The sequence below is a fragment of the Silene latifolia genome, unplaced genomic scaffold (assembly GCF_048544455.1).
Source record: "Silene latifolia isolate original U9 population unplaced genomic scaffold, ASM4854445v1 scaffold_79, whole genome shotgun sequence".
NCBI classification, from domain to species: Eukaryota; Viridiplantae; Streptophyta; class Magnoliopsida; order Caryophyllales; family Caryophyllaceae; genus Silene; species Silene latifolia.
Genome location: NW_027413701.1, coordinates 3,122,436 through 3,136,530, shown reverse-complemented (window position 1 = coordinate 3,136,530; position 14,095 = coordinate 3,122,436). Strand labels below are relative to the sequence as shown.

Sequence of the window (14,095 nt, the reverse complement as noted above, 5' to 3'; positions counted from 1 at the left end):
ATGGTACTTGATAGGTTTAGCAGCTCAAATAAAATCATTTGGGCAATTTTCTAATGTAACATGAAAAACCTATCATCAATAAAGGAGGGTTGCATATTCTGTTCAAATGTTGCTCAAAATAGACATGTTGATTCAATTTTGACTTCTTTTGATGTCCTTGTTCAAGTAACAAATAAATTGGAAAAGCTTTTGGAGAAGAGCCAATTAAACCAAGTAACATTGAAGTAGATTGTTAAATTGTCTTACAAACCCATGATGAAATAACACTTAATTGTTTGACATAATTGTTCAACAAAAACCAAAACATAACTAAAAGCATTACAAGTCCATCATCAGTCCTCAAAAGCTAGCTTCCTCTTTGAATTTGCAGTAGGTGCTCCATGATTGACACTAGCTTGACTCTCCTGGACACTTGGTTGCTGGCTAAATGAAGGGCCGGAAAGTGCAGCCACCATTGCAGCATCTTGTAGCTTTTTTGCCTTCCTTTTTGCAACACCATCTCTTACCTTGGCACTCCAGGCTGATTTACTCATCCCTCTTGTTGCTGTCACCTTCTCCTTTTCTTGACTCATTGGAGGGTTCTTACAAGTCTTCATATTATGGCCATTCAAGCCACACTTGCCACAAGTTTTAATCTGCCTCATTTTCTTGGGCTGTCCACTAGTTCCCTCTCCTACCTCTCTTCTTCTCTTTTTTAGCTTAGGTCTGCCAAGCAGCTTTTTGAATGGTGGTGGTGTAGGAGATGTGACTCCAACTTTCTCCCAGTCTTCATATCCAGGCATGGCTGCTATGGGATGCTGAAATGCTCTCAAATAAGTGGCTTTGGTGTAAGCCTCATCAACATAGTCTAGGACCTCATGTCTTTGGTCTGTTATGCACATCATTGCATGTGGACATGGTATTCCTGTTAGCTCCCCAGTCTTATAAGTACATGTCCTATTTGTGAGATTAACAGCCTTTTGTTTCCCTCTATGAACCACCTCAAACTCTTCACCAAATGCAGGGATCAAAGTGCAAAATCTGGTTTCATTATCAACCCACTTCAAATACTTTGTTACAAAGGGCATTACCCTACCCTCAAACCCTGCAGCTCCTGTCCTTTTATCATAATGCCTTTTCATGACATATCTTCTTATCCATTCCATAAGGCTGATAATAGGCTTATCTTTGGCTTCTTTTAAGGCTGCATTGAATGACTCACATATGTTGTTCAACAACATGTTGGACTTACTTGTAGTTGAGAATGCATGTCTTGACCAGTGCTTGGCTGGTATGGCAGATAGGTATGCATGTGCATCCTTATTCAAGAACTTGATTCCTTCCATTTCCTTTTGGAACTCACCCCTTGAACATGCCCTAGCTGCAGCCCAAAATGACTCCTTCATCAGTGTACCAGGCCATTGCAACTTAAAATTAGCCCATATGTGTCTTGCACAAAACCTTATTTATGCCTTTGAAGTGACAGTATTAAAAGCCTCCAACAACCCCTGTCCAAAATATAAAGCATTGTTATCAAAATACAAAAAATGTAGATAATAAATTGCATAAATAAGCTCAAGAAAAATGTAGAAAATAAATAAAAGTGTACAAACCTTTTGTCTGTCTGACATTATAGTCAGCCCTTCTCCATCCACCTTCTCTATATCTTCCATCAATAAGCTCAAGAACCAAGTCCAAGTTTGGGTATTTTCAACCTCAACCACAGCCCATGCCACAGGATAGATGTTGTTATTACCATCCATACTGACAGCAACTAAACACATGCCTGGGTATGGGCCCTTAAGATGGCAGCCATCAACACCAATCAGTGGCCTACAACCAGCCAAAAAACCCACCTTGCAAGCCTTCAAACACACATACATTCTTTGAAATTAAGGGGGGGGGGGGGGATTTTCCACATTGTCGACAACAACAATGGCTGTTGTTCCTGGATTATAGGTGATCAAGGCATGTGCATAATCCCACACTCTACCATATTCATCAGCCCCATCACCATTAATCATTAGTTTTGCCCTAGCCCTAGTTAACCATGCTTGGGAATAACTAATTTTCACCCCCATTGTCCTATACACATTTTTCACAAATTTAGACAAATCCCAACCAGGATTTTCTCTCCAATCTTCAAGATATTTTTCAGCTAAATATTCTGAAGAGAGTTTCCTAGTAACTCCTTTAAATGAACATTTATGGGTCAAATTCATTGTTCTAATCACCATAAACTCCTTATTATTTGATGCTGTGGCATATACTTTAAATGGACACAGAAAATTGTGACACACACACCTAATCTTACTTCTTACCTTGTCCCATGGACACTTGCATTTGTACTTACAGTAGATTGTTACTTTTGCTTTACCATTATGTAAAAAATAATTGTCGTACCTATTTTCAATGGCATGAGCCCTCAGTGCTTGCCTCAATACCTCAACACTAGTGAACTGCAAATTAGTGTCCAACTTCACCTTTTTCTTAAAGTCAGTGGCAGGATTGAAAACAACACCACCACCTCCCTCATCATCTGAACCCTGAAGGCTTCTCAAATCATCATCAGATTCAAAAACTTCCTCCTCTAACTCTTCTAAAAATTCAGCTTTACTTTTCCCTTTATCCCCTTTTCTCTTATCCTCTGTCTTTTGAAATAGATCTTCTGTAACACCCCGATTTATAAAGGAGCCTCTAGCAAGACATTCCCTAATAAACCGGACTGTTACCATCTCGGTTTCCCGAGGTAGTGAATAACAAATTAAACTCCAAGGCAAATTACATAATTTCTTTAACTTAACTTTTTACAAAACCTCATTTACATCAAATTACAAAGAACTAACATAAATAAAAGTGAAAGTCTTCTAAATGATGATCTAGCTACTAAGTCTTTTGATCCAGTGTCTCACGCCCATCAAGCTCCCATCCTATCTCATAAACCTGTCAAGTCTGCTCCCCAATATTTGGATCGTCACAGGTGTTCACGAATACACAGAGTCAACCACGAGGTTGAGTAGGGAATACAATGAAACAACAAAATATGATATGCATACTCCTCCGTCACCTCCACCTCCATCTCAACTCATATCTCATAACCGGAACGACCATACCGATCCCCAGAGACTATATATCGACCGTAGCCGATCTGCCACTTCGCTTGAGGACACCAGGGCAAGTCCTGCAGAACCCGCCTGGGCCTTATCACAACATCATCATCACCACACCACGTCACCACAACATCCTCCATCTCCAATGCATATGAATGCTCAAGAAATTAATGCAACACAATATGTATATCATTGAACTGGTAAATCATAGAATCATGCGGTTCATCAATGTTGTGATAATATACTCAATACGATCAATTCAGTCAAGCACATTCCAAGATATGAATCATAACATGAATCAACAACCACGAATCACGTCAACGTTCACAGTTGGTCATATGAACACGAACAAGTCAACCAATTCAACAACAACGATAATAAGTCAAGTGTATTTCCCTACCTTTTCGCAATCCAAGCACACAAGCAATCAATTATGATCCTTCACATATCCATCACCTACATAACATAATTATGTATAATTACCACCTACTCAATCAAGTAATCATGCACATAACCTAGACTCATCATAACTTAATAGGAATATCAACTTAAAGAACAAACACGATTTTTCCTGATTTTCCAGCACATGACAGACTCGGAATAAAATACATAACTAATTCCAGAAAAATCAAATTGATACAAGGCCAATTGGATTGGAACCCCATGAGTCTTAGCTACAAATTATATCTAACATGTTTTTCTGAAATTCCAAACTTATCAAGAGTTTTCAGACTGATTTCCAAACACTGACAGAAACCGTCGCATAAAAAGTATTGATTCATAAAACGAGTTTGACAAATGATTTTTAAGTAAAACCAACGCCTAACTCATCTAAACTCTTTAAATTAAATATATGATAAAGACCCAGCACCAATTCAATATCTAAATTATGTTTTAGAAGTAATCTTTCAGCCTCTACTGATTCGCGGACTTTTTAGATAGACGTTCACAAATAATTTCTTCAGGAAAAACTACACGGTGAAATGCTACCAATTTTCACAGGCATAAAATAGGCTTGGAATAAACATGAGTCTCTTCTTTAACTTTTTGCATCCCACGACTTTAAGACAGGTAAAACACTCAAACAATACAGACCAACGAATCTGTAAATTGCTGTAACTATTCTATTCATTTATCTCATACAATTTATAATCAAAACCCCCAAATCAATTTCTAGGGTTACAAAAATTATTCCACTACTACTATAATTATGATAATAATTGAATAAAGAGGTAATAGGATAGTCTACTTACGAAATAGGATGAGAATAGGCTGAGAAATCGCCTCGCAATGCCTCACGCGGCTCCCTTCACACACGGCTCCCTCTTCTCTCTTTTCTCTCTTTTCTCATGGTTAAAGTGAAAATGGTGATAGGGAGATTAGGGTTTGGTTAGATGAGTTATACATATAGGATAGGTGCTAATAAGACGATATGGGCCTAGCCTAGTTAGATTAATTAAAACCCGAGTCACATAATTACCCGAGTCACAAATACACTACACGACCCAGCTGGTAACTCGGCCTAATATAATATCATATTAAAATACCGGGTATTACAGTCTACCCTCCTTAAAAGAAACTTCGTCCCGAAGTTTACCCTCTCTACCAACCAACGCAAACGAATTATGAAACACATATACAAAAGTATGTAAGGCACCCACCAAATTGAATATTAAACGCAGTATTACATTCCACCCTCCTTAAAATAAACTTCGTCCCCGAAGTTTAACCATAACAGAAACACATCATGTAACACTCCAATATAACCCACACAACGCATAACCAATATAGCCAAGCTGAGAAATCACACATGAAAGTATAAAGATTTTACAATCCTACCCTCCTTAAACATGGTTACGTCCCCGTAACCTTCATTATTATAACAAAAGTTCTCAAACTACGCTAACAACGAAAGAGGATAAAAGATTCACAACTCACGCTCAAGTTAACTAATCCCTACTAAAGACAATCAATATACAAGCTCTCTCAAGGAAGCTACAGTTACTGCTGCTACAGCACATCGCCACGGATCGGAGCAAAAGCCACGTTGAATAACTTAAAACATTTCAGTATTAATCTAAACACTCTTCATATCAATCAATACATGCAATAACATTCACAGGATCTGCTTGTCAATCTAATTTATACATTACTACTCAGGTTACAAAGATGAAGATGCTTAGGTGCTCACATATGGTTCATGTCAAATATCATATTTTCCAAGAAATATTGGTAACATTTATTCATGTGAATAATCAAATTATGAATGGAACAATGCTTTACAAGGTTACTAGTAAAAATCATTAGTAATTATTCATTTCACTAATCATTGTAATCTCATACCTTAGAAACATAGGGAATCAATCAACATAAGAAAAGAATTAGGGTCAAAACTTAATAAATCGATTTATGAAAATTTGTAACCTAATAGGTCCAGTCTGACTTTCCTTTACATAACTGTACAGATTTAGGTCAAGACACAGAATCACCCATAAAATGAAGACAACCAGTTTCGCAGCACATATCGTCCTAGAAATATCTTTAATCCTCATAACAAAGGGTTGGGATTTATTCACGAATGACGAATGCACATTGATTGGCAAATTTTACAAGCTTATTGGTCGAGTCAGTCAAGCGAGTAAACAGCGATATTGGAAAGTTAACATACAAGACTATCATACATAAAATTTTGTTCTTGGTGTTAAATATATTTAAACTGCACCTAACACAATGACATAAAAGATTAAATGTATTTAACTACACCAATTTTACAAATATTCATTACATATTATGCTAATATCAAGATACCATGTTAACACATAACTCACTTAAATCACCACATTACATTTCCCGTTTTGACATTCGTAACCAACCACAACCCACCAATTCACTACATAAACGAACAACATGACCAAATTAACCCACTAATTTGTGACTCCGTTCTAGCTTCATTCCTCCAGACTAGCAAATATCATGAAACCATACAACCGGACACTAGCTGAAATCTCATTCAATTTATACTCACACGACAAAATTTAACTTCATTTTCAAAACTTTTACTTTCATACTTTGACGGTGAATAACTTTCTTAACATAAATCTTATAACAGAGCCGTCCATAGAATCCATTTACAGCTTACTACGAAACTCAAAATCAGATAAACTTAATTCAATTCCTTCAAACAATACAAGCTTAGGTGTTGACTCATATTTCATAATTTACAGGTTCATCTTATTCATTTCAGTCCTATCTTTACTAATGAACGACTATTACCTCAACATCAGGGTTCTAGTCACACTTCTTTACTCAGTTATATACACGGCTAACACGACTACATCATTTAATCGGAGACCTTTTAGATAGTACACATTCCCTGGTGACGTCTCATCAAAGCATACGATTCGTACCATAATGTAAAGCAAGTAACTACAAATTAACTGTGTTCAATCAAAATTTTACCTCTTTATTACAGATCTATTTATCACAGGTTGCATGGTCACACAAAAGTATAAGTACCAACTCAATTACATGTTAAATTTTAAAACAATTTATCACGTCATAAGAACTAGACAAGAGTCTAACCATATAGTCAATATAAGAAGATTATTAGTTTAGATCGGAGGCACACTATAAAATTCCCAGTTAAACTCCTTACGGAACCGTCGACTGTGCGTCATGAGTAATTAACTTAATAATGTAGAAGTCAAACAACTGAAATTACAATTTAGTATTAATAGTTATATGATTCACAATAACAACAAAATTACTTCCATATCACACATATGCTTAACATGTTAGCAACCATACCATTCAATTGTATCCATCAACTCAGTATAATTCATTTTCAGCAAAAATAAAAGATATCGCATAAACAACTTAAACATGTACATATACCATCATATAACTTGTAAACATTATCTATGACAAAAGATTAGTAAGGTGAACAAGTTCTCTGGTTTGCACGGTTTGAACAAATAGGCAACTCGCGGCTCAATTAAACGTAACTATAACGACTATCATTTAAACATACGCATGACATGTGAATCATCAAAGGGTTATCTCATTATAATTCGACGGTTCGAGAATATATTTCAAATATCGTAACTATATCGTAACTATATCAACTATATTTCAAATATCGTGACAATTGCAACAATCACCTTAGCATTTCATGACAATACAACTATGAACATATCCAATAAGGAACAACAACACTATTTTATTATCATATCATAAGTTTAGGTTCAACTGAAATAAATTAATACAATGAAAGTAATAAGTATAACTATAGGCACACAGACTCACATAAAAGACATGAGAACTCAGATGACATCCTACATGTGTGAACATTTAGACATACTCATTACTACCATCCATGTGTAAACATTTAAACATAATTATTATAAATATTCACGCGAGTATATTAGAACAATTAAGTTAACATTTAACGCCACCAACTTTACCAAGATATGACAATATAGTTTTATATTTATATATTGATGACCACTATACAAATATGATGAACACACCAGAGATATTACAACATGCCAAACATATATAAAATATGCAACAACTGGACTCGTATAAAATATTTCACCCTCGATTAAGGATCAGATTAAGCTATTCAATTTCACTCATACTATCATGCCAACAATGTTATAAACTAAACTTAAATTTATTTTTTTTCACTTGTTAAGATACATAACCAATGAATATGTGTGCTACTATCATCATATAAGGACACTATAATCTCACATTAATAAGGCTCATGAAATAATCGACAACTGTATGAAAACTCAACATAGAATTCACATTTTAAAAGTTATGATTCACGTTGTAACTTCCAAAAATCACGAATTAATAACCGTTCAACGAAAACTTGAGTTATATTACTTTTTATAACATACAGAGAGTTAATAATTCGTGAGAAAAAGAATGAGGTCCAAAGCTCAAGAGTTCAATTTTTAAAGGATTTTACAACTCAGTTGGTCCAAACAAGAATGGGACAGCAATTGGTCCGAAACTTGGGCCAGTTTGAAAAACTTACCATTTAATATAGAGACATCAAGAATTTTCGTGGCTTATCAATTTGAAAACATATACGAATCTTCTGATCGATGGAGTTGGAATTATGCAAAAATTATTAATACAATTTAAATGAGGATTTTTACAAAATCGTTGGTCAAAACATCACTGCACAGGAACTTCCTGACCACAGCCCACTAAAATATTTATTACTCCTAATCCGTATATCCTATAAGCATGAAACCAACGCCAAAGGAACACTAACTCACGAGGCTATCTCTCATAAAATTTTCATCCATAGGCAATAAACAGAAAAGAAATGACAGTAAGGTCAATTAAAGAGTAAAATCAAACAAAACGAGTTTCAGCACTAGGTCATTCTTTACTATGTTACAAGCTTTTATGAACATACTATGTATACTAACCCATCCCAACTTAAATCTCACACTTTGTACTTACATAAACATCTATCCCATAGAATCCCTTCGTATCTCGATCTACTCCTTACATCTAAATCACGATTGCTATGACTAGAAACATGCAATTCAATAGTGTTCCTCATTAATATCACAATACTATACTAGCATGGCTTCGGGATCACATAACCGCATATCATTAGACATAATAGTACTATCGACACATCATTCAACATCCATCCAGATAAATATCATCAATTCGCAATTATTTTCACGTTCACGATTACCACAATCCAACACTTCATTGATTATCAACCAGAACACGAAAATTTATTTCTCATCTCCACAACATCATATGATCACGTCATCATTCATACAAAATACTTACCGTAACGTTGTCCTGCAGAGTGGTTAGAATATATAGGTCTTAAGGTGTACACCCACTCGATTATATCCAAGGTTTTCCTTCTAACTACCCCATTCACTCGATTTCTCTCGGGTTACAGTTCAAAAACCGAGAGGGCAAAAGAGCACGCATTAAGGGCGCCTTCTTAACCGCACTGTGAGCTCCTAACAGTTTATTCCCAGGGGTTCATTTTATTTAGACACATCCTACGTTCATTGGGTTCATTGGTTTAGGCCTGATGATCGTTCGCTCTGATACCACTTTGTAACACCCCGATTTATAAAGGAGCCTCTAGCAAGACATTCCCTAATAAACCGGACTGTTACCATCTCGGTTTCCCGAGGTAGTGAATAACAAATTAAACTCCAAGGCAAATTACATAATTTCTTTAACTTAACTTTTTACAAAACCTCATTTACATCAAATTACAAAGAACTAACATAAATAAAAGTGAAAGTCTTCTAAATGATGATCTAGCTACTAAGTCTTTTGATCCAGTGTCTCACGCCCATCAAGCTCCCATCCTATCTCATAAACCTGTCAAGTCTGCTCCCCAATATTTGGATCGTCACAGGTGTTCACGAATACACAGAGTCAACCACGAGGTTGAGTAGGGAATACAATGAAACAACAAAATATGATATGCATACTCCTCCGTCACCTCCACCTCCATCTCAACTCATATCTCATAACCCGAACGCCCACCATACCGATCCCGGTAGACTATATATCGACCGTAGCCGATCTGCGATGCCAGCTCGCAGCTGAGGACACCAGGGCAAGTTCTGCAGAACCCGCCTGGGCCTTATCACAACATCATCATCACCACACCACGTCACCACAACATCCTCCATCTCCAATGCATATGAATGCTCAAGAAATTAATGCAACACAATATGTATATCATTGAACTGGTAAATCATAGAATCATGCCGGTTACCGAATGTTGTGATAATATACTCAATACGATCAATTCAGTCAAGCACATTCCAAGATATGAATCATAACATGAATCAACAACCACGAATCACGTCAACGTTCACAGTTGGTCATATGAACACGAACAAGTCAACCAATTCAACAACAACGATAATAAGTCAAGTGTATTTCCCTACCTTTTCGCAATCCAAGCACACAAGCAATCAATTATGATCCTTCACATATCCATCACCTACATAACATAATTATGTATAATTACCACCTACTCAATCAAGTAATCATGCACATAACCTAGACTCATCATAACTTAATAGGAATATCAACTTAAAGAACAAACACGATTTTTCCTGATTTTCCAGCACATGACAGACTCGGAATAAAATACATAACTAATTCCAGAAAAATCAAATTGATACAAGGCCAATTGGATTGGAACCCCATGAGTCTTAGCTACAAATTATATCTAACATGTTTTTCTGAAATTCCAAACTTATCAAGAGTTTTCAGACTGATTTCCAAACACTGACAGAAACCGTCGCATAAAAAGTATTGATTCATAAAACGAGTTTGACAAATGATTTTTAAGTAAAACCAACGCCTAACTCATCTAAACTCTTTAAATTAAATATATGATAAAGACCCAGCACCAATTCAATATCTAAATTATGTTTTAGAAGTAATCTTTCAGCCTCTACTGATTCGCGGACTTTTTAGATAGACGTTCACAAATAATTTCTTCAGGAAAAACTACACGGTGAAATGCTACCAATTTTCACAGGCATAAAATAGGCTTGGAATAAACATGAGTCTCTTCTTTAACTTTTTGCATCCCACGACTTTAAGACAGGTAAAACACTCAAACAATACAGACCAACGAATCTGTAAATTGCTGTAACTATTCTATTCATTTATCTCATACAATTTATAATCAAAACCCCCAAATCAATTTCTAGGGTTACAAAAATTATTCCACTACTACTATAATTATGATAATAATTGAATAAAGAGGTAATAGGATAGTCTACTTACGAAATAGGATGAGAATAGGCTGAGAAATCGCCTCGCAATGCCTCACGCGGCTCCCTTCACACACGGCTCCCTCTTCTCTCTTTTCTCTCTTTTCTCATGGTTAAAGTGAAAATGGTGATAGGGAGATTAGGGTTTGGTTAGATGAGTTATACATATAGGATAGGTGCTAATAAGACGATATGGGCCTAGCCTAGTTAGATTAATTAAAACCCGAGTCACATAATTACCCGAGTCACAAATACACTACACGACCCAGCTGGTAACTCGGCCTAATATAATATCATATTAAAATACCGGGTATTACATCTTCAGCAACAAGGTCTTCTTCCTGAACCTCAAAATCTGAATTTGCAAGGTCAGATTCCTCTTCACTTACTACAAATTGTTCCTCATCATCATCTTCACTAAGTACAGGTTTCCTTGCAGCTTTGCATTTTTTAAGATTTTTTTTACCAACCACTTGTTGTTTTCCCTTCCCCTTCTCAGTCACCTTCAAAGTCACCTCCTTTTTACCCTTCTCCTTCCCAGCCACCTGTTTCTTACCCTTCACATTCTCAGTGAACTTCACTTGCTCAGTACTCTTCACTGCCTCAGTACCCTTCACTGCCTCACTAGCATTTACCTTCTCAGGTCCTTTACCCTTCACTGCCTCACTAACCTTCACCTTTTTAGGTCCTCTAACTGGCACACTACTCTTCACCAGCTCAGTCACTCCAAAACCAGCACCACCTACAGTCTATATTTGTACACCCTGTTCACCAACACCAGATCCACCAACATCAACAAATTTAACCCCACCTAAACCAGACGCAGAACCAACACCTTGAACTTGAACAGTAGGTGTCACAGGTCTTCTAAAGGGTATTTTTGATGCTGTTTTTGAGGGTATTTGAAATGGTGTTTTTGAGGGTATCTTGAATGGTGTATTTGATGTTGTTGGGTGAATAACCTGTAATGGTGGTATGTCAAGAGGGATGTCCTCATCTGAATCATGAATATAGATGTGGTTGGTAAACCTAGGGCTCCTTCTAAATGGGCTGCTAGAAGTGGGCTTTTTTTTAGGTGATGGCTTTTTGGAAGGCCCAGGTTTTTGTCCAATGAGCTCATCAATCTTATCTAGCTCATTTACCAATTTTGTTCTGTATTTATGAGGGGAACTCATGTTTGGAGTTGCAAAGGGAATAACCCTTGTGGTGACATACAAGTCCACCATGTTGTCTTTATCCCTTGACTTGAGCACATCAGGAATATCCCTATCATTTAATACTAGTGTTCTCCCAAAATTCAAAGTCAAACCATGCCTCCTAAACCATATAAAGACACTCACATCCTGGCCCACCTTTTTTTTGCTTCATCAACTATCATGCAGTAAGTGAGTTTGGTACTCAAAATACCAGTCATCAAAACAAGGATACCACCAACATACTGCGTTTTTCCAGAAATAGACTCAAAACGCCCACCAACATGAAGTCTGACATCAATATACAAAGGAGTATCCATCCTAAAATTAAACAGTAGGATATTAAATAAAGCTATGAACTTTCTAGAAGAATACCCATTAAATTAGACAAATTTATTTAATCAATCAGGTTTAAAGTGATAACAAAGACAAAAGTTGAATTAAACTAATCAATGGAACAAATTTCAAGCAATTGAATATTCAAAAATTAGGGTTTACGGTTTTATGGAATCTAACAAACAATTCAATTCAGGAATCTAATAAACAATTCAATCAGGCAAATCTAATAAACAAATAACTAAGGGAAATTAATAAAAAAATTAAAGGTAAAGAGTAAAGAAGGAATGCGAACCTGAGAATGAAGAGTAAAAAATGTCGACAAGGGGCTTCTCCAGGTTAATAATGTAAAGTGATGAAGGTTAATGTTAGGTTAAATTCTGGAAAATGAGTAGATTAATTTGAGAAAAATGAAAGAGTAAATGGATGAACTCATAAGGTGAGGAAGATGAAAGAGTAAGCTTATGAAGGAAGTTTGTTTCTGATTGTTAAGAAGAGGGAAGGTAAAAAAGAGGGGTATTTTTGTCTTTTCATCTCAAAAACTGAGCTTCGGTATGAATTGGTACTGGATTTTTAACGAAGCAAGAATTATGGTAGCATTTTTTAAACTTTTTTTACCTTGGTAGCAGTTCTCAAAAAATGGTTTACTTGTGGTAGCAGTTATCAAAAAACTCATATATATATATATATATATATATATATATATATATATATATATAGATTTATATATATATATATATATATATATATAGATTCGGGATCCTATGAGAACCATCAAGATAATGAGAACCACTCACAGCCCTTGGATCAAACTGAAATTTGACGGTGAGATGAACAGTGATTTAAACATATTCTAATTCTAACTTTGAAAACTGTCGCACCCCTAAAACCCCCAAGACTCTTTCATTTCTGCAAATTTCTTTTCTCTCTCTTCGACCTTCAAATCCATCGATGCATTCTACCTCCTTCTTTCTCCACGTTCCATCGTCACAAACATTCTGATCAAACTCTTCAACGATCAAAATCTTCCACGCTTCTTCTAGCAATGGATGGATCATGGTAATTCGACAAGGTAAACTTTTGATATTCATGATTAATTTTTGTGAAATTAGGGTATATGTCTTTATCTGTTTGTAATTTTTTATTTGTAGATTAAATTAGTTGAATTTAGGCCTTGATTAATGTGGTAAAGTCGTAATGATGAATTATGTTTGTGAAATTAGGGTTTTCGTGAATTAGATTGGGGAAACTAAGAAATTAGGGTTGGCGAAGTTGAGAAATTACGCAAATTAGTTTAAATAATGAAATTAGGGACTCAATTTCCAGAAGCTCCCCTAATTAAGCCAATTCTTTGTTCTTATATGGCAAATTATTAGATTCATAGTCTTATTGTATGTTCAACCTATGTGAAATTGAAGTTTCAGTCCCAGTTAAGTAATAATCAAACCTACGAAAATACTACCACTGTTTCTGGTATAGAACTCTATAAATGTGCATTTATTTAGAAGATAATTTAGGATATTGGTTTTCTTTTTTGTCTGCTAAACGTAATAAGTGGATGTTTGGTAGGCTTGATCATGAAGATGTGACGATAAAATTATAGACATCTGAACATGTGTTAAGTGTAACTACTTCTAGAATAAACAAGAAAAAAGTTGTCTACTTTGCTTTGGCT

At 35.7% G+C, this 14,095-nt stretch overlaps 1 protein-coding gene across 1 annotated transcript; it reads right to left on the bottom strand.

Moving 5' to 3' along the window:
* Positions 1 to 237: 237 nt before the first annotated feature.
* LOC141640410 (uncharacterized) lies at positions 238 to 1,874 on the bottom strand. Its single transcript, XM_074449213.1, has 2 exons — positions 1,593 to 1,874; positions 238 to 1,487 (listed from the first exon to the last, which is right to left on the bottom strand). The coding sequence occupies exon 2, from the start codon at positions 1,383 to 1,385 to the stop codon at positions 333 to 335; it is 1,053 nt and encodes a 350-aa protein (XP_074305314.1). The 5' UTR covers positions 1,386 to 1,487; positions 1,593 to 1,874; the 3' UTR covers positions 238 to 332.
* Positions 1,875 to 14,095: the final 12,221 nt, after the last annotated feature.

What these genes read in the sequence shown, in the direction of transcription:
- LOC141640410 (XM_074449213.1), bottom strand. Translation starts at nt 1,385, where the DNA reads ATGAAGGAGTCATTTTGGGCTGCAGCTAGGGCATGTTCAAGGGGTGAG.